This window comes from Prinia subflava, chromosome 11 (assembly GCF_021018805.1).
Source record: "Prinia subflava isolate CZ2003 ecotype Zambia chromosome 11, Cam_Psub_1.2, whole genome shotgun sequence".
In the NCBI taxonomy this organism is placed as follows: Eukaryota; Metazoa; Chordata; class Aves; order Passeriformes; family Cisticolidae; genus Prinia; species Prinia subflava.
Genome location: NC_086257.1, coordinates 7356371 through 7378444, shown reverse-complemented (window position 1 = coordinate 7378444; position 22074 = coordinate 7356371). Strand labels below are relative to the sequence as shown.

Sequence of the window (22074 nt, the reverse complement as noted above, 5' to 3'; positions counted from 1 at the left end):
AACCCTCATGTTGTGATTATGCTACGGAATAAACAAAAATAACAGTATTGCAAAGCCAGTGATGGGCATAACCACAGACATGAATAGGTTTCTAAAGACAGATGAAAACAACCAGTGCTACCAACATCCATCTCTCCAGTGCAGCTTTTCCCTACCCAGTGTCGGACAGGGCTGCACAAGGGCCCTTGGAGTGGGAGTCACTTCTTCCCCAGCATCCCAGCAGCTCAGTCAGCACACTCAGCACAACAGCAACTGAGCCATGGCCTTGAGACTTCTGAGGGGAAAAGCCACAGCACAGAGCAAAAAAGCCTAAGCTCAAACAAGGAGCAAACAAACGCACACTGAAAGAAACGGAAAAACAATTAATAAACCATCTGAGAGACCAAGGGGCATTACTAAAGGCTTTTGAAGTCCACAAAACAGCTGAAATGAGTTAAACTAAGCATAGAAGCAAGGATCTACCAAATGCCACTATGACAGAACTGGGAAGGGATGGAGAGTGAGGAGTTTATTTAAACTCTTTGGTTTACATCCTGATTGACATGGACATTATGAATTTTGTGTATTTATACATTATCATGGCTTATGTTGTAACAGAACTTGTTTGTTGTTAGCTAAAGCCTTAGAGAAGTGATTATGATAGAAGGTTCTGGCATCTTTCTCGCAAAACTTTTACCAACTTGGGGTCTTGTCACTTCTCTTTACAGCAGGAAAGACGTCTGCAAGCTTCCTCCATAAGGTCCATGACATTTCAATTTTTTGCTTAGATTCTATAATTGATGTCTTCTTTTAAATATTCTTCTCTGAGGTATTTCATGGCAGAGCCTAAAGCAGGGTGGGGCACTTTCCTCAAATTATGTTTGAAAACCAGTCTCAGATTTTTGCTGCTGTGTGTGACAGATGAAATAATGCAGATGAAAGAAGTGTACAGAAATTTTGACTAACGAGGAGAACATGAAATGTAGTTAGCTTCTGGAAATAACTAAACCTTATGTATTACCCTGTGCTCTTTCCTGGTTACACACAGTTTTTATACAGGATTCACCACTGCATTACATAAGCATTTAAATACATGATTTGTAGGTCACATCTCACTTTACTTGTCCGTACACACCTTGGACATGAAAGCATTCTGAAAACAGAGTCTGGGCAGTGTTTCTGAACACTGAGAAGTACAAATTGCTCCATTGGGTCCCACTGGGACACCCTCTCAGGGTGCTGCAGAGCCTGGCTTACCACTTACCTCTCTGCTAGACACACAGGTACTTGCCCTGAGACACTCAGCAAGCACAAAGCAAGGCCAGAAATAAACCTCCAACAGATTTAATTAGAGGCTGGTGTCTAAACTCTCATTTCCCTGTTGTCTTCCTGACCGATGGCTGAAATCAGGCATGACAAAAAGAGCTTGAAACTGGTTTGAGGTGATAATTAACAAACTCTCACTCTGCCACCCCTCTGCATGGCTAAGGAGGCATTTCAGCAACACAAATCTATCCAGCTGTCAGGCTCTGATTATCATAACTTCTTTAATGCTACTCAAATCACCTTAGGAAAAAGGTATATTGGAAAAAAAAAAAAAAAAAAAAAAAAAAAAAAAAAAAAAAAGAGAGAGAGAGATAACATAGGTATTTTCTGAGAGCTGCATCCTTTGTGCATGACCAAAAGCATTTGGTCTCCTACAAGTCAATGCAGCAGTTTGAAATAAATGTTTGTGTTATTAAATTCATATATGAGGGTAAAACTTCTGGGCTGGAATTCTACATTTTAACCTGAAGTGGTACACTACTATTTACTCTATTTCTGACATCTCATTTTCAGTGGTTGTTAACAAACTCAGGTTTTGTTCTCTCTAAAAATCAGACCTCTCAAATGCCAGAAGATCTTGGCTAGCCAAAGTCCTCTGCTCCTTTCTACACTCTACATTCAAGAACATCAGTACTAAATTTCACATTTCTACTCACACAGGCCACTTCTTACATAACTATCAGCATGACAAATAAGCCAAGGAATAATTTAACAATTCTCTGAAAAGAAGCAAAACTTTCATATGTTTTTGCTCACACTTCTGGTAGAGACTTAATGGAATAGCTAGAATTTTCTCACCTAGACAGAAGATCCTTCAGGAGAATCAGTAAAAATAGGGACTGTTTGAAAGGGGCAGGCAGCTTCTCAGTCCATTGCTTCACTCTCTTCACTGTCTCCCAGAATTTCTCTCATAGTGGCTGTTATTTTAGGCTACCAAAATTTGTATCTCTATCACTGGAAGAAAGCAATGCACTGTCCACCCTGGGCTGCCATGATTAGACATCAAACGTCCATGTCTGGACATTTGTGCTGTAACACTGAATCTTTACTACACCACCCAAGAATACAGAGCCAAAATTACACAAAAATACTAAGCATGCAGACAGTGACAGAGAGCAGTCACAATGTGAGTACAATACAACACCAGTTGGTCTCTATGAGCGTTTTTCATTTGTTCTACTGCATAGTTTGTATTTTTGTCACTCCACTTCCTTTACAGACTTGGGGATGGCATGCCAGTTGTACTGGATTTCCAGCTGCCACAGCCCTAACCAGGGCTGTTGCATGTCAGAGTTTAGAATTAAACATGCAGAATGCAGAGAACAGTCACAATACCTCCTTTATGATGCTAACGAAAACATAAATAATGAAATTAAAAAGCTCCCATCTAAAGTAAAAATAGCAGTCACTGCCATAGAAACTGTATGAGGCAAAATGAGAACTACATTTCAGCAAAACTGCACATGGTCCTGTATCCAGACAAGAAAAACGTTCTCCTTTTCTCAGTGGGATATTAAACTTTATAGCTGTATTTCTTATTTCTAGATAGTTCTTTGAATGCATAGCTTCTGACTTCCCTAATTTGTTTTGAATGTAGAAAGTTTTGATTTTAATTTTTTTAAAGATCTGCACTCTCATAAATCAGTCCAGTCTTTGGAGGTCTTAAAAATGTAACAGTTATGACTGTAATATTCATACTTTTATTATCCCTTCTAGGCTTTGTGGAATGCCTTGACATTCACGTCTCTGACTTGGCTCAATAGCCACCACGTCTTTGGGCGTGTGCAAGCACACACACACACAGAGCCTGTCTCACCGCAGGCTGTTTGCTCAAGGAGAGCTGTGCACCCTCCCGGTGTGCAGCCGGTGCTGTCAGTGCTACCGTGTGACACCAAGCACGAAGGGAATCTCGGGCTCATTTCTCACAGGGGAGAGCCAGAATTGCCAAAGATGGATCCTGCGTAGCTGGCTGACCCCTCCTACACCTGGCACAGTGTCCCTGCTCCTTGCAGAGCCAGGCACGCCGGGGAGCCCGCGGAGAGCGCTAATGAGCCTCGGCAAGACAGAGACATCATCAGCTTCCCATAGTGAGTTGGCTGATGATCTTTCAGCTCCACCAGCTGAAGAAATGAGTACGAGTTCCAGTGCAGGAGCTGTGAGCCATGGCCAAGGAGCCAAGCAGGGGGCTGAGGGAATGACCGCTTGGCTTAGGATGTACAGTGATAATTGATGGCTCTGCTTGTAGCTGGGGAAGAGGATCTGAAGCTCTGTAATTCACAGGATTTGCAAGTCATTCTCAAGAGACTGGAACCAAGTCCCTGTAGGAAATTTCAGGGAACACAGTCACGCGTTGGCTTTCCTCAAATGTCATCTTTTCCACTGGACACATGTAGCACAGGAATGTGTGTGATGCCACTGCAAGGTGAGTGTCTCAGCCACACATTCTATTAAATGTTAAGCTTCAGACATAAAACAGGCTCAAGCCACAAAACCACATCTAGTCCTAATCCTTTTACTGCTACTAATCTAGACATTTCCCTGGTTTTCCATCAAGTTCAGTTGGTTCTAATGAATGCTTTGCAGCTGTGGAAAGTATCTGAAAGAATTAGTAGTTGTTTTGCAGGGATCTCAGATGAAACATTCCACATGTGGTCCTTTGAGACTGCCACACAGCCAAGGCTGGGAAAGCCAGAACACAAAAGGAAAGTCCATGGGGGGCTGTGTACACACTCACAGGATGCAAGGTGTGTTGGCTGTTTCAAAGCTCAGGGAGGGAAAAGATCAGGTCTAGCAAACAGAGCTAAAATCTGCTGGAGAAAAACCCAAACACTACGTACAGCATTTGGAGAAACAACTTAAACAGCACCACACACACACTATCATCATCCAAAAATCATCATCTCTGAATCCAAAGAGTTGAGGATCTGAGTCTGGATTTCATGGCCACCACAATTTATGAGACAAGTCAGGACTAGTGCTTTATTCAGATTTAATGCTACCAATTTAAGTTACTTCTGTGACATCTGAGCACCACAGAACAGAAGTCCTGAGATTTTTTATTCTTATAAAGTGAGTCAATGGAATAGGGAAGACTTCTTCGGACTTATGTGTGTTCCTCCAAAATTAACATTTACCACAACAAAAAATTAACTGCAAATTCTGTTAAGAAGGCATAATACTCTTCTAATTATATTGAGAATGCTTTTGCAATATAATATTGATTATATTAAACCTCTTATGATGCTAACACTTAGTACATATAAGACTATCTGTAGAAGAATTACATAGAATCAGGGGAAAAAAGTATGAGCTTAGGCTTTCCAGACTTTGCCATATTTGCAATTCATGCTGAATATGTTCACTGTCAAGCTGTCATTTTACATTAGGAGTTAATTTTCCTGCTATCGATCCTCTCTCTGCTTAATCTTTTTCTCCTTCTTCAGCTGCCAGGGTTTTGGAAAACAATAACAACCAAAACTATAACAAAGAACTTGAAGTCACAAACAAATTTTGCACACATTCATACCATAATCATCAGCCAGCCTGAATTCTACAGCCCCATGCAAATTTCCATTAAAGTTGCCATGCATTTGAATAATGACTCACTGTTTAAAAACAAAAGATTGAAAGAGGCACAATGCATTCATGTTGAAGAGAAGCTAAAATCAAATAAAGGCACTTCACAGCATAGATGTTTATAATACTGTGGTTGCTGCAAAGAACACACCTTGTTTCTGAAAACAAAATCTAACAAGGATAGAAATATGGCCCACAAATTAGGTGTTATTTTGGTAAGGAATGAATGAAATACCCCATATAAGATAGACTGTTACAGAAACAGAAAAGAAAAAAGGATTGTGACAGGTACAATTCCCCCAGGACACTTGAACTACATTCTATGCTCAACAGCAGGATTTGTCAATAGAAACAATCCTGAAAGTGAAAGAGGTAGATGTAGAGTCCTTCCATCAACCTTTTCTAACACATTACTCTTTCTATTCCTTTTTTATTTACTCTCTTTGCATTTCTCCAAGCTGGTTTTGGCTGAGATACAGCATGGGAAAAAGCAGACCAAAGTGTGTGTAAGCCTACATATAAGATCTTTCTGGCACACAGTGATGGGACACCCTCTCCTGGAGAAACAGACACACTTCCTCTGCTCCAGCAGTGAAAGAATGGGAAATCAGTGATATTCCTGAGATCTGGAGACAAACTACCACAACAAATCTTGATGTAATGACAATAAGTGGAAATGCTTCCCCTTGATATACACAAGATCCTTCTCTGGACTAACAAAGACACTGTTAGATACAGCACCCTTCAGAAAAATCACTCTTAGATTGCATTTAAGCAATTACCAGCTATATTAGAATCATAAAGAGAGGAACCGCTAGATGAAATAAATCAGGATTTTTGACTCAAATTCAGATCTTCCACAAGGGGGATCCCATTAGTGGACTGACTCCCTGCATCACAAAATACATCACTTTGAACCAGGCAGAATATCACCATTCAGGTGGTTACCCCCTAAAGTTAAAAATTGAAATAGCTCAGATGGAAACATAGAGTCCTCTTGCTTGGCAAAAAGTACAAGTTCTATAAATTTCCTTCACTCACTTCTTTAAGATGTCGTAGTTTCATGTTATTATAGATTATGGCAGTTCTCAGTAATCCACTCCTATTTGCTTAGGATGTCATTTGCAAAATTTATGAAAGATAAGGCTATGAAACTTCTCAAAGGAGTGCCTCCAAGAGGCAAAATATTAATCAGCATGCTACTGCCTGTAGATGAATAAGAAAGCAGTGAATAGAGCAGGGATTTGTGGTGCCAGTGACCAGGCCACAGGTGACAGTGTGGTAAGTTCCTGACTGCTTATAGCCTTTAAAAATGAAAGGACTTTACAGGTGCAGGGCTCCCAAATGAGCAGCCTGGATTCCAGCATGGCATATTTACACTGGCAGCAATAGCTCAGACACAGCAGTGCAACAAACACCTGGGTAATTCACTTTCCCCCCTGAAATGGCTGACAGCTCTGCTGTGGGCAGGAAGCAGGACAGTTTCTGACTGCTGACTTGTATCTTAATTAGATGCAAAAGAGAATGCGAGGAGAGAGAAAATCACAGTTCAGTGTGGTCACTGATGTGAATTTTGAACTTCATTTGACATTGCTAACATTGTTAGAGAGCTTCTAACCACGGTCTCCTGTGCTATGACAAGTTTGTAATAAATTACAAATTATCAAACTGCAGTTACCTCTCTCAGTTTGCAGCCCAATTTAGAAAAAAAATCAGTGGAAGAACAGCAGCAGCACATGGCTCAGGCTATGCCTGATCAAAGGGAATTATTCCTCACAGCTCCAGGAGCGTTCAGGCACTGTTTTACCTCAAGGCAGGAATGAATAGCAAGGATAAGACACTGAAGCCCCTAGGAAGTCCTCATAGCCTTAAAGGTCTGCAGAGAAAATTTCTAAGATGCATTAAGCACAAAGGTTCTCAGTGCCTAAGGCAAACTAGAAAATATTCCTTCCCTCAAGTTACTTAATGCTAAATCATCACCTGCAGGCTCAAGCTGTCATTTCTGAGTCACATCTCAAAGTGTCAGGAGTTCTCCTCAAATCATTTACTCTCCCCCTCCCCACCCCAACACACACAGTGGTTTCTCATACAAGCATTAGCAGAATATGAATTACTTCTAGGAAGGAAGGAGACTTCTATTCATATATAACAAACATTAAAGCCCTAATTAAATTCAGCCACAGCCTTCCAGTCACTTCAAATAGTTCTACATTCATTATAGTTTGAAATTTATAAAGAAAAAGAAAATTCTCAGCATTTCTTGGTATAAGGATCAGCATGAGAATCTGTTGTTTGGTCTATAAACAGCAAGAATGCACCTTCAAGAATCAGAGGCAAGATGCAAACTAAATACAATCACTTTAAAGACACTCCTGTACTGAGGGCATCCAGCTGGCTCTAGGGAAATGGCCGAGGTTCTGGTGAAGATCAGGGAGACAAGACTTTTCTCTTTCACTATCTAGTCAAAGCACTTTGTCCAGTTCATTTCAGTAAAAGGCTCATCTCTCCCTGTATACACACTTGCATTATGGAAGTGGGATCTAGTGAGCTGGCAGTCTCCCAACTAAAAGTACAAACACATTAAAGATCATGGTCATAAGTAAGGAATTTAAATTATCCTTCTGATCATCAAGTGAGCTAGATTAATGGAGAAGGACCAGAGGAAATCATTATCAGTCTAGGGAACCAGGAACACCTGAGTTACACACATGAATTTGATGCAGTCTGTAGCGTTTCACATCCAGTATAAAGCCAAACTTTAGGTTACAGATGTTGGAAGTCCTGCATTGCTGTGTTAGGAGTAGTGTGCAATTCATAAATCTGCAGAGCAGGGAACACTTTCTTAAAGAGAAAGCAATGCAAACCTCTTAACTCTGCTGCACCATTAATTAATTACAAACTGGATTCCTGAAGAGAAATGCTTTAAAAATTGTGAAAAAAATGGTAAAGCCAGAGAGCCTTTCAGCAACCCACCATGCAGAGCAAGCCTTAACCACAGCCTACAGAATGACAGACCCTGGGTAATGCCTCCCTTAAAAACACAAGTGAAGGATGGCACACCCTTGGCATCAGCCAGCTGCAAATTATCTCTTTTTTCACTGACTCTTCCCAAAACAGAGGACGAAAGGCTTTCCACTGAAGGTAACTGTGCAATGGGAGCGGATTCTTTCAGAGCCCATACACACCTGACCAGCAAACAGGGCTCAGCAATTGCTCCTGAAGGAGCAGCACACACTCTCTATTCAAGCAATGGGACCTTTCTGCTGATCTACGTTTACAAGGGGAGCTGACCTAGGCTTAAGGAAACCTCACTGCTGTATGTATACACTGATCTAGTGCACTTATGTTTTCAGTTTTGGCAAAACCCACAAGTAAGCATAACAATTCAGCAGCCCCAAAAAGTTTAATAATCAGCCAAGTTCATAAAAATCTCTTCAAATAATATCTAATTTCTGCTGTGCATTTTATCCAGAGGAATCTTGAAAGGGCTTTGAAATACGCAACAAAGCACAGTATAAATTATATAAATTACACTATCATTTCACTCTCAGAGGAGCTCTAGCACCTGTCTGACACTGAGCAGCATCCCTGCACAGCAGGCTGCAGCTGGAAGCAGAGCAGCTTTTTATGTAGAAACTGCAGGTGGAGTTCAGAGTCAGTATAATTACAGAGAGAAATTTCATCAGAATCCTAAGGATGACATTCCTTTCACTGCTTCTTGTGAACATCTGTAAAACTTAAATTATTAAAAAGGTTTTCCTCCAGCCATTCTTATTTTGCATTGACATTTCTTCACTCAACTCTCAATTTCAGTGGTCAGTAAAATCACAAAGGAATTGTGCTCTGGACAAGCTTCCCAACAGGTATTGCGTGTTGGAATTAGATCAGGATTTTCCATGAGGGTGCTGGGGAGCCCTTCCAAAGTTTGGTTCACATCTGTGAAGGGGCCATGCTCACTACCAATAACACCCACCAGGGAGGTGCAGGTATCATTTCTCAATGCAAATCACACGCTAACATTTCCAGAAGAATCATCTGAAATTACTTCTTCTCTTGACATTAAGAAAACAAAGTGCCACAACGGAAAAAAAAATAGTTTGGAACTTACCTTCCTGCTCTCCTTAGAGAAACCTCTCTCTTGAGACCAGCTCTGTGGGAGTATAAGCAGAACCTGGAATTGGTGCTTTACCTGCACAACATTTATGGGCAAGTGTCCATTGATAGAAAACAACAAAGAGAAAAGTAGGGTCAGGATTTTAGAAGCCCGGTGTCTGTGAATTTCTATCTTACCTCTGATCAACTTCAGTGTCTTCAGAACAGTGTTTAGCTTCCCCTAGAGAATCTCTTTCCTCTGCTGGTCATATATTTTCACAAAATCTGTAGAGCTTGGTGACTTTTACATTCCTGACAAATATTGAAATCCAGCCAGGTTCAAAATTTACCAAGGGGAGACCTCTCCCCAAACCAGTGCCAGATGTGACTACAAAACCCCTTCTCTCCTGTGTTAAGATGCTGCCAGTTAGACCAGATTCAGTCAAGTACCAGATCAAAGAACCAAAGCTTTGTGCTCTTTTCTCCCATACATCCAACAAATCAGTGATTTACAGAGCTGGCCCACCAGGCTAACAGCAGATATTGGCATTCTGTCAGCCTGAGAAAACTCTTCTGAGAAGAGATAGAGAAGACCTCTGCTGAGAGTGTTTGATAAGGACACTTCACTCTCTTCCACTGGCAAAGTCATTTTCTGTTCCTAACATCTGAAGGAGGCAACAACCAAAGCCTTTTCCTATCTCTGCCCAGATGATCTATACAAATCCCAGAAATTTTGATAGAAACTGGATTGATAAATGCTGTAACAAGTTTTAAATTTTAGATCAGTATTTAACAGGACTGTAATCTCCTCTCACAGGGAACTGTTCTCATTAAAAATACTACATTCCACACGGGGAACCTTGCTGGAAAATCACATAAAGAAATTTTGAAAATTTGAATTTAGGAGGGCCAGAGGAAAGAGAACAGTGCACACAGAGCAAAGTGTTCTATTCAATCCCAGTCCTGATAGATTTGAGATCTGAGCATAAATAAGAAACAGTGAAAAAAGCTTTATGAGAAATCCTTCTAAGATGTTGTATTTATATGCAGCCACGTAACAAATACACATGAACTCACAGGCATCATTTGGATTCTGGAAAAGCCACACTTTGCAACAAGATTAAATAAGAAGTTAAAAATTGTAAGTTTATAAGATTTCGAAACAGAGTGGATCAGAGATGCAATTAGCCCTTCTCAGTTCTGTGTCTGGAAAAGAACTCCACATACACATATCAATAGTTTGGAGTTGCCTGATCGGTCACTGATTTAAGAGAAAAATATATCAGCTTCTTTAGAAAGAGAGAAAATTGTGAGGGGAGAGGATGGGTACAAAGGAAGTAATGAAAGGTAACAGATTAAGATGATACAGATTTTTCCCCTGGGAAGGTTTTTGGCAGGAAGCCGGTAATGAAATCTACATTTGCACATTCCAGTGGGAACTGAGAGAAACCTCAGCCCTGCCAAGCTCTGTGGCTTCATTTTGATGGATGGAAAGGCTTTAGATAGCTTGCTGTACATGGCTGGAAGACTTGGGAGAAATGCACAGCTTCCAGACACCCAAATTCATGAGCTGTTTGCCAGGAGGCTACCACTGCATGCCAGAAGTAGTGGACATTAGGGAAGTATTTCCATACAATCAAAGAAAAATAAAGGGTGAGAGAGACTTGGAAGTCACCTCTTCATCTCCTAGCTGCAAAACAAACTAAATGCACAGGGAGGTGTTTATATCTCCTGTTCCAAAAGACACTGAAGGTCTGAGACTTCACACTTCTCCCACCAGTTCAACCCACCATTCTGCTAAGCTTACTCCCACAATTTCTTTCTTAAATGCCCAACTTGAGTATTTTTAACTACAATTGCTTCTAGCCAGAACCATGAGGAAGAAGAGATTCAAATACTTTTATTTTTTTTTTCATAGTAACCATATTTGCATTTGATTAAACCCTTCTCCCCTTCTAGATTTCTCTCTGGAGTTTCCCTCCAGGTTGTTCAACCACAGTTTTGAGATTTCTCACTGTTCTAGATGTTCAAAAGAGGACATGGCACTTGCGGCAGGTCCTTCACCAGCACTGAGGGAGAGGGAGGATCACTCCATGTGTTCTCTAGGCCACATCGCTTCCTTAGTGCACCATCCTTTCCTCCCTTGGATCTCCCTCCTGCAGTCCCCAGACAGCAACATCACCTGGCTCTGGTTGTCTCGAGCAGAACCCCATCCTGGCTCTGAGAAACATTCCCCTTCCTCCCTTGTCAAGGTTTTTGCTAAATAGATGTATTTTGTCTTAATTAGTATAGCCTGCGGGGGACTTATTCTTTGAGTTATCCTGAGAGTTATTTCTAATAAATATAAATGAGAGAAACTTTCAAAGGTTGCACCAGGTATTTTAACACCATTTCATACTGGTGAAATAATAGGTTTCAATGTGCTCGAGAGCTCCAAGAGGCCAAAGGAATTGTGACTGCTTCCATGATAAATTGTAAGCTTAAGAGAACAAGGATGAAACATGTTGCATACTCAATCCATATTCATTACTTAAAAGCACACAGGATTGAGAAAACATGACCTGGATTCTGTACTGGTGAAACAATGCCATTTAAAAAAGAAACTAAAGCAAATACAAAATTTCCTATTCCATAGCAGTAAGTAAATTGCTCATGGTATGTTTGGAGTTGAACCATTTACTAATCTATCATCTTTCCACCCACAGAATAACCACACAGAACAGTCTGGGCTGAAGGATCCTCAATCCAGCTTCATATTCTCAGTGCTATATCCAGAAATATTCAAAGGGATTTCATAACATATTTTAGTTTTGAGCTTGCATGCAAACTGTAGCCTGCACCTGCTGTTACCAGTGGTTAATATTTGACATTCTGTAACTTTCTCATCTCATTCACATACTTTTAATATTAATGTTTTCTGATCAAAATATCTTCAAAACTGCCAAAGGTGAATGAAATCTATACCATATTTATAAGGAAATAAACATTTGTGCAACAGCTGATGACTGTCAAGTGTGCCAGTGCTGGTGTACTCCCTCAACAGATATATGAGAGCATAAACACAGGAAATTTAAAAAGCATTTGAAGCTGGGGTACAATGTCAGCACACGGCATGAACTCAACCTGCATCTAGAATTTCTGGATGAAGCAAAAGGCTGATTAGGGTGGCATTCCAGTTATTTGAAGGAAATACTTTGTGGGGATTTGCTGGAGGGAGAGGAGATCCTGTCTCCAGGGAAAGCCCTGGCTTGAACATTTCATGGGACTTTACTGCTGCTCAGACCTGCTCACACACACAGGGCTGCAGAACCCGGGAGAGGAGCGTCACTGTCACACCCCACGATTCCTTAGCTGCCACAACTTCAACACCAGCGACTTTGGAATGTGCTCTTACAAGCCTTTTTCATACATCTGAAGTACATAGAGCAGATGACTGTAGTTTTCTACTGGTCACCTTTGGGGGAGCCGTGTGGGCCCCTGCAGTGGGGCTCCGTCCCGGGTCCGTCCCCAGGAGATGCTCCCCCAGAGAAGGCAGGGGCGGTCCGAGGTCTCTCAGGTCCAGCTTCACTCCGTCGTGATTTAGCAACAACTGCTCGCGTTCCCCGCTTTGGCTGCTGCATCCCGTCTGTCCACAGCCGAACCGAGCCGCGGGAGCGGGCAGGAGGCGGTCCCGGTCCCCTAATGCTCCCAGCTCCGGCACCGCGGAGCTGCTCCGCCTCACCGGAGCATCCTCAGCCCTCCTCCCCCTCCTCAGCCCCGCGCTGCCGGGCCGGCACCTGCAGCCCTGTGTGCCCCTCACATCCTGTGTGCCCCTCACAGCCCCGTGTGTGCCCCTCACAGCCCCTGTGTGCCCCTCACAGCCCCCTGTGCCCCTCACAGCCCCTGTGTGCCCCTCACAGCCCCCTGTGCCCCTCACAGACCCTCACAGCCCCTCACAGCCCCCGTGTGCCCCTCACAGCCCCTCACAGCCCCCTGTGCGCCCCTCACAGCCCCCTGTGCCCCTCACAGCCCCTCACAGCCCCCTGTGCCCCTCACAGCCCCCTGTGCCCCTCACAGCCCCTCACAGCCCCCTGTGCCCCTCACAGCCCCCTGTGCCCCTCACAGCCCCCTGTGCCCCTCACAGCCCCGTGTGCCCCTCACAGCCCCCTGTGCCCCTCACAGCCCCGTGTGCCCCTCACAGCCCTGTGTGCCCCTCACAGCCCCCTGTGCCCCTCACAGCCCCGTGTGCCCCTCACAGCCCCCTGTGCCCCTCACAGCCCCGTGTGCCCCTCACAGCCCCCTGTGCCCCTCACAGCCCCGTGTGCCCCTCACAGCCCCTCACAGCCCCAGTGTGCCCCTCACAGCCCCCGTGTGCCCCTCACATCCTGTGTGCCCCTCACAGCCCCGTGTGCCCCTCACAGCCCCTGTGTGCTCCTCACAGCCCCTCACAGCCCCTCACAGCCCCTCACAGCCCCTCACAGCCCTGTGTGCCCCTCACAGCCCCTCACAGCCCCTCACAGCCCCTCACAGCCCCTCACAGCCCCCGTGTGCCACTCACAGCCCCCGTGTGCCCCTCACAGCCCCTCACAGCCCCTGTGTGCCCCTCACAGCCCCTCACAGCCCCTCACAGCCCCTCACAGCCCCGCTGCCCAGGGTATGAGAGAACTTTACGAGTGAAATTGCAGGATTGAGAATATCGACCACTTGTAGAAAACTCGACTTTTTGCATCCAAAGAAGGAGCTGGAAGACAGTAAAGGGCTCTATTTCCCTGACAAAAAGCAAGGTGTAACATTTACGTTGTCATCTGATGTTGCGGAAGTAACTCTGCAACCCCTAATTAAAATTGAAACCATCAATGACAGCCAAGGTCAGCAAACTGCTGTTAGACTGTGTGTGCATCGACCGAGCTACTCGCAGGGCCACAGGCAGCGTTTTTCAGTATTGCTCCACAAATATCAAGGGATGGCAGCAGTGAAAAGGGGAAAAGCTACAGAACAGGAGCAAACCTGTGGGATTTAACCTGCAGCAGGGAGGCGGTGGGGCAGTGGGGAAGGTGCAGGACCAGAGCAGCAGTAGCTGCGGCACATCACAGCTCCAGCAGCTACAGGAGAGGGCCCAAGGAGCCCACCAAGGAGCTATCAAGGACAGAGAGGCTGCTTTGCCTCCTGCCATTGGCTTCCAGGATCTGCATGAAGTTTTCCTCCTGGCAAAACAGAGAAAGTGAAGGTCTGTGTCCCAGTGAAGCACTTTACAAAAATTAAGGATGGCAAGTAGTCAGTCCTTTGTGAAAAGGTGAGATTCAGCCAAATCCAGTGGTTCCACGTGGATATCGGGACACATGGATCCTGCTGTGACAATTACTTTCCATGCTATGCCAATCAGAACAAGCACTGCCAGAAAGCAACTCAGATTCACAATAATGAGCCCCTGTCTATCTGTGTTTAAGCTGGCTGCCTTCCTCCTTATAAACACCACCTCAGAGCAGCACTGCCTGCTTCCAGTCCCCTATTAAATGCAGAAGTATTTTTATCACTCTTCAACAAGATGCAGCACTCTTTCTAACCAAAACCTCAATTACCACATCGCAGACTCAAATTTTAAGAGGTAAAACTCTTCCTAAAACTACTTAACTCTAGGTTCACAGCTAAAAGCTTAGGAACACAGCTGAGAGCACACTAATTGATGACAAATGTCACCTTACACCAGTCCTATGTCATGGACATCATTTAATCCCCCTTGGAAGAGGTTTAAGCAAAAAGACGCCGTGCATGAGATAGGACTCAAGCTATTATTGTTGTCCACTTGACAGCTAAAAATGACAGCAGCTATTAATCACCCTTCAAGATAAGCCTGAGTTATGCATGTATGAGTGTACCAGAAAAGCACCGTAGCCTGTTACTTATAAAGGCTTGGTTGTTGAAGTTTTTTTAAAAGGCACTGTATTGGTCAAAAGCCTGTTATAACTGGCATTGATAAAGAAGAATGTTAAGTATGCAATTAGTTCAAAAAGGAAAATGAAATTAGCAACCAATGGATCAATACTGATTCATCAGGAACCAGGCTTGATTCCATCTCTGTCACTCACCACTTTTGGGAGCAGACAGACTTCTTAAAAGATGAAACAGTATTACAGTCATTCCTCTCATCATCTAAATCTGCAGGATCCCTTCTCAGATCACTCTGTTTCTGATGACAAAATTGTTTGGGCCTATCCAGTAGCTGCAGCTGTGCCTACACAGGTCCAACCAGGAGTAAGGCAGAACTCAGAGTGTCCTGTAGCTTTTTTTTTTTTTTAAAACCTTCCATTTACTTCAGTCACTGCTGCATACACCCCAGCACTCACACACGCACCCTGCTATTGCCTTTAGATATTTCTTCTGTCCTGTAGCCGGCCCTTGGTCTTCAGTCTCCTGGTTAGGAACAGCTTCAAACAGCTGCCTCTGTACCTGCACCAGGAAAGATCGATGCAAGAAGCCACATTTTCTATTTGCTGTTTTTCATCTTTTATCCTATGTATCCTGCTTTGCAAGGACCTACAGCAACAACTTCTGCTCAAGCTTTTCCCCTCCCACATCCTCCCATGACCATTCTATAATGGCATCTTACAGACTGTCCTGGGGTGATGTTATGATACTGCATCCCCTATCATCTGCTTTATGCCCACACATGGGTCCTGTAACTTGAAGCTGGAAGCAGAGGGAAGCTGGGGGAATTCCTTGGCACACAGTTTGTGTTCAGTTCTAAGACTCCCTCAGCTTTCTCTGCTATGTGGCCAGGACTTGTGGCTTTGCTTTTAGCTAGCTCTTGTTCGTTAGCTGAGGCAAGAAATTGTCCTGGGAGAGTGGCTGCTTCTTCTGGCACTGTTCAGCTCTGCTCCAAAAACCAGACCATCACTGGGAGCCCCATGCCATGGCCCAGCAAGAGGAAGGCTGCAGAGACATCGCTCCCAGCTCCAGACCTCAGGGGAAGTGAGCAGGAGTCTAAAAATCCACCAGCTTTCTCCACAACCAGAAGGTTTATTATCTAACATTATTCACGGTTTTGTTTTTTGTGCCTGTGTGCACTCTGCTTGTTAAATAAACAGGGTTTTTTCATTTTCCTCCAAGAAATTCCTTTCAAACCTCTGAGAAAAGGCTGACGAAACCTACCTTTCTTTAGATGACACGTTCATTTCAGGACATTTCCTCCTAATTTGTCTCAAACTGAGACAGACTGGCAAACACATGATTTTATTTGTTACTCTGTCATAAAGACTGTTTTTAGAATGAAAACTGGATTACTTTACAGTTCAAATGCCATCACTTTTCTTTCACCCTTTTTACCTTCAACAGAAGAAAAGAATAGTTATGATTTTGGTCGGGGATCCTAAAGGAAGAGCTTAAGTGTAAGTTTAAATCACTTTTGAAAATGCCTCTCCAGGACATTCGGAAACAACAAAGGTTTGATTTAGGTTTGAAGGAACTTTACCAAGTTCAGACTCTGTCACATCTCAACTGCTTTAATGAGGTCACAGAACTCATATGCAGCATAGCTACCTTCATGTGAAAAAGGGAGAAGGAACAAAACTGCAGGGCAAGCAAACTGAAACCAAACCAGAAAACTGTAGGAAAAAATAATACTCTGTTTTATACTTCCACATAGAATAGGCTTTACTCATTTGAAAAATAACTCTGCCGAAAAGCGTAGGGCTGATTTTAGTACACAGGCTAGCAAAGCTGTAGAACACCGGCAGAACAAACCTGTGTTCAACAACATGAATGACTCACCTGAAAATAACCATCACAACTGTCGTCATTCCTTCTTCACCCCACAAGGCTCTGAGCATCTCACATAGACACCTATTCACTCAAACCACGGGGCAGGGGCCTCTCTCAGACTGCAGGATGAAATCCATCTGCAGTTCACACCTGGTTTTAACTCCTGTTTTTCCAGAGCCTCTTTCGCGGTGTAATTCCCGCTCCCCCGCGCTGCAGCGCACGGAGCCGCCACCCGAGGGCGCCGCAGCCCCGTCTCCCGGGGGATCCTGCCCCGCATCCCTCTGGCACCGCGAATTTCGCCTGTAGAGGCCTCCCCTCCCTTTCTCATACACAAATTACACTCGGCAGCTCACGCCAAGCCGTTTGGCACTCACTAGGAGCATTAGAAACTACAGCTGTTACGCCTTCCTAGAAATGCAACAAACAGAAGCGAGGAGTGGGCGGGGAGAGACGGGACATCAGCACTGCGCTGGAAAATGAGCTGGACTGAGGGAGGAGGCACTGCATCATTTCATTCACAGTACAAGCACTCAACATGTTTAAACATCAGTTTCGGAGTACCGTGTTTAGCACACAACAAAACAGCCACTTCTACGTCGGTTTCAAGCCAAGAGCAAGATCTCAAGCAGCATTCCTGAAAGCAGCAGCTTTTAGTCCTGCTTCACCGCTTGATTAAACTGCAGTTGCTCAAGTCAATGCTTCCCAGTTAGTACAGCTAAGTCATCAGTGCACCCCTACAGAAAGGTTTATCAATTCCATAAATTCCAGTTATTTATTATCAATAAATAAAGTCCCACCGATTCCTCTCTTCATTGTTCAGGTAGTTATATTTGTTACCTTAATCAAAACATAAATCCACTTGAAATTACAAATTGAATCATAAACTAGGTCAAACTTCAAAAGGTAATGATTAATTGACTACAATAATGCATTTTGCTTATCACTTTATCTCCATAGGCAAGTCCAAGGTTTGTGAGAATGATCTCAGCCCTTCAGCTCTTTCCTTTAGCAAGTGGTGGCACTGGAGATGGATCAAGTCTTTCACTGCTGCAGATCCTCTGCATGTGTAGCTTAGAAGAGATTAATACATCTTAATGAATTGTGCTTACACAGAAGAATAATTAGCTTTTGCCCTTTTTAAAAAATTACTTTTACATTAAAGATTTGGTTCTGTCCACCTAGTGACCATCAAACATACAGGTGAGCAGGTACTGACAACCTGAACCTGTAACTGATTAACCTGTAATTTAGTTCCAGATTTCCTTCAATTCCCCAGTCCAGGTTTCTTGTCACTGCTGTGACCACAGTAGAGGCCATTTTGGATGAAACAGCTATCAGTGCTCTTGATCACACCAGGACAAGGGAGATGGAGCTACTGGAGAGTCCCCACTGACAGCCAAGGTGATCAAGGGTACCTGACACGAGGGTACAGCTGGGTCTGCTCAGCCCTGGGAAGAGAAGGCTCAAGGAAATCTCATCAACGGGTATAAATACCTGAAGGGAGTTATAAGAGACATCTTTACTGTGTTGTCCAGTGACAGGAGGCAGTGGGGCACCTCAACATAAAGGAAAAGTTATGGGGTCTCTACCTTTGTTACTTGTATTGGGCAAAAGGTGCCCTTCACCTAGTTTCTACAGTCAGCTCACCTTTCAGATTCTCTCTTCCTGTTTGCTCTCCAGCACACAAGCAGGGATGATGACAAACAGATTCACTCTCCTAGACAGAAAGGTTACCACTCCAATGGGGTACAAAAGCCCCAGATATTCTGTCAGGATTTCTAGTTCAGTATTCATGAAATGTTTACTTGCTCCTGCCCAGACTGGGCCCAGGACGGATTAAGTGCAGAAGTCAGAAATGCAACAAGCAGCTTAACAATATCCAACTTGTTCCTGCAGACAGCTAAGTAAGTCACAATGAACATAACACACAAATACACAAAGAGACCCCAGAATTTTATTTAAAGTGTTCAAATGCAGCATTGAAAACAGAGAGAGAGTGGAATGCCAAGAGTCAGAGAACTTATGCTGAATTATGTTTTCTTTGACAAACTAGCACCAGTGAATCACAACTCACATACTAATTTATTTCTAGAGGTTAAAAAACCTCCATCATTATAAAATTTCTAGGAATTCTATTAAAAATTGGTTCTCAATTTACTACTCCTACAGAGATGAAAGCAGTCTTTCATATCTACTCATTGTTCAAATTACCCAGAACAGACAGTTTATTCTGAAGTCTAAACATCCTGATCAAGGGAAAAAAAGTCTAAAAAGTGACCTCCACAAGTCTTTACAAACTAAACAAGTAAGAAAGATCTACTGTGTTATAAATATACACAGTACAATATGTACAAGTCTGGTCTTACAAAAAAAAAAAAAAGAGTTTCCTAGTCCATAAAAATACTAACTCAACTACAAAGTTTTCTCAGCATTTAGTCAAGCTGTCTCAAGCAGTCACCATAGCAAATTCCTAAAATACTGATTTGTTCCATAGCACAACAGCTTGAACGTGTCCACAATGGGCCCAACACTTCACCATAAAACTGATTTCTAGCCCTAATTTCCCACTCAGGTTTAGTGGTACTGTTAGTGTTTGCTATCTATTTTAACGTCACAAGGCCTTTACATGTTTCTAGACTGTGTTTGAACTATTCAAAGTGCTGAAAGTGCGATCAAAGAGTAGAGTTTTGTATCCCTTTTCCAGTACACCCTTCTCTGGCAGTGGCAACAATAGCCAAGGGTTTCTAGGGCTGTGAGGTGCAAAAGGCACACGCTCATTTGTACATGCTCAGGGAAGTATTCACACACACAGACACGCACTTTGCTTTAAGGACGTGCCCCATAATATTAGAAGGTTTCCTCTGAGTAAAGAAATTCAAAAATTCCTTACAAATGCCTTAATGCAGACACTTGGAATTCATTGTGACCCTGACATGAACCACTTAAATGATTGCAAGATGGTGGTGGAAAAAAAGGTAGTTTTGACTTTAATCTTATGCTATCCAAGTATTGCTCTGGAAGAGAGAAACACAAAGTCTGTGCTCTCTCATTCTATCAAGCAAGGGCCACGTTACATTCACCCACGTGGTTTATCACAGCAGTTAACAGCATTTGTGATCATACACGTACACATAACCCTTGGCATTTGTTCTTCTGCTGAAGGCCATCTGCAGCCTGAATGAAAATAAAACTATTTGAAGAATGTTTCAAGCATTACCCTTCTGTACTTACACGTAAAAATACAAGAAGAAAACTGAACTGTGCCTCTGTCAGAAAACAGATCACTGACATAAGTTAACACTGCCTCCTTTCCTCCTCCTTCTCTACAGTGCCTTCCTATGACATGCATCATAGTAGCTTGTACTGTTAAAAATTAAGAACATATCCCTCTTGACAAAGTTGACAAATTTTTCTAGTGGGCACATTGGCTTGCTGGAACGTTTATAATGATCCTTGCAAAACGAGGTCTGGAATGTGACATCAGCACCATTGTACAGGATGCGGATAAAGTGTTCTTTGGGCCTCTTCCCATCCTGCCACAGCTCAAAAACTAATCTGGCAGCAAATCTGGGAAATCTGGCCTCTGTAATGCCCAAGGCACTAAGAACAGGTGACAAGGTGACATCATGTGCAGAGTAGAGAACAAACACTTCTTCCTTCTTGCCTTCTGCGATGCGCTGCAGCCGATTGACAGTCTGGTTGAGGAGAGGATGAGTAGCTAATAGTGCATACAAGAAGTAAAGTTTCTTTTCCTGCCTTTCTCTCTCATCCTCCAACTGGTGTCTCTTGATTACTTTGAAGTGTTCCATACCAATGCAGCCAGCTTTAGTACATGGAAATGAGACATTATGACAGAAATAGCACAAGAGAGAATCTATAGGGTTAGAAGCCCTCAGCTGCCTGGTGGGAATGCCCACAATCTTTGCCATATCCACATATATTTTCTCCAAATTGTTGTTTTTCACCCGTAAGCTGTACTGCCTGCGCTGCTCCTCTTCTAGGTAGTGGTTTCTCATGGGACAGTCGCAGCTTCCCGAGCAGAAAATGGTGCTCCACTGGTGCCTGATGTTAATCTTCTTCCAGTCAAAATCTGGCAGAAAGGTGTAGAGCAGTGCCAGTGCACTCTGCAGGGTTCGGCTTTTCCCCGTGGTCTCCAAGTAGAGCTGCTTGGCTGTCCAGTCACCAGGGAGCAGTTTGTGTTTGTTGATATAAATTTCTCGCAGCAGCTGTCCGTTCCGCAGATGTTGTACAACCCCTGAGTTTCAACAGAAATTACAACACATGATTAGAATCTTTGCAGTTTTGAAAAAAAAAAAACCCAATAATTACAGCTAGTAGCCTTACTGATAAATGAACAATTTGTTAAAAGGTTATAAACATACAAGACTGAACTTCACTTATGCAGTTATAAGGACTATTAAGAAAACTGTCTGAAACATTAGAAACGTGCTATTCCTCAATATCTCTCAGATTCTAAGAACTAACCTGAAATATAGAAAAGAAGTTGGTTTCATAAAATTCGTTTAAAACCTCAATGGTTTAATATCAATTCTCTGGACTAAGACAAGACTGAATGGGTCTAACGTGATTAAAAGTAAGGTGTTTTTGAAGACTGCACCTCAGTCAGGTTTTCAGGCAGGCAGGGAATGCTGTTGTCCTGAAAATTTATGGCAGCCAATAAAGCCACCAGCAGCCAGGACACAAAGACACAGAATGTAAATTAGTGTGTAAACTCACAAAACAATTGTGAGGTGTAGCAATTGCATCAAGCTTCCTTCTCCATCTTCCTTCAGGGAGTATTTAAATTGCTTGATAATTTATGCTAAAACTCTGCCTTTATCCAGCTGGAGAGTGTATCCCTCTCACGTGCCAAAACCTGTACTCCAGAATCCATATCTCTTGCACAGCAGCAGAGCAATAGGCATGAACTCTTTATGCACTAGAACACCTCTATATACCTTGCTACAAACCACAGGAGTCCCCAGATGCTGGCTCAGTGACACAGTCCGTGTGTTGTACACAATCTCAGTGGTGTCTTGCCTTGCTTTCTCCAAATATCACTGTGCAGAGCTTGACAGTGGCCAAGGATTCCTTCCAAAGGGATCCCAGCACATACAAGGATTTGACAGGCACCAGAGGTATAAAGCATTTCCATAACACAAACATCGGCTTTGTCTGCTACACCAGCATCTCTGCAGGGGACACAGGGCCCCTCAGAATCACAGCCCTGTCAGTAACAGAGCACCAGATCTTCCTCAGGAGAGACTGACCACAAAGTGCTGTTTGTCCCAAGGGTAACAGAGGAGCTCTGAGGTGTGAAGCAACATCAAAGAAAAGTGCTCTGACTTGCTACAAAGGAAGTTA

General features: G+C 43.3%; 1 protein-coding gene across 2 annotated transcripts in view; it reads right to left on the bottom strand.

Annotated features, from left to right (window-relative positions):
• Positions 1–18642: 18642 nt before the first annotated feature.
• The window catches only part of PXYLP1 (2-phosphoxylose phosphatase 1), a 48947-nt gene continuing 45515 nt past the window's right edge, over positions 18643–22074 (bottom strand). For both annotated transcript variants that reach the window (XM_063408364.1, XM_063408365.1), the window contains exon 6: positions 18643–20965. In XM_063408364.1, coding sequence (XP_063264434.1) covers positions 20034–20965 — 932 coding nt within the window. In that variant the 3' untranslated portion in view covers positions 18643–20033. The remainder of the gene's footprint in view (positions 20966–22074) is intronic.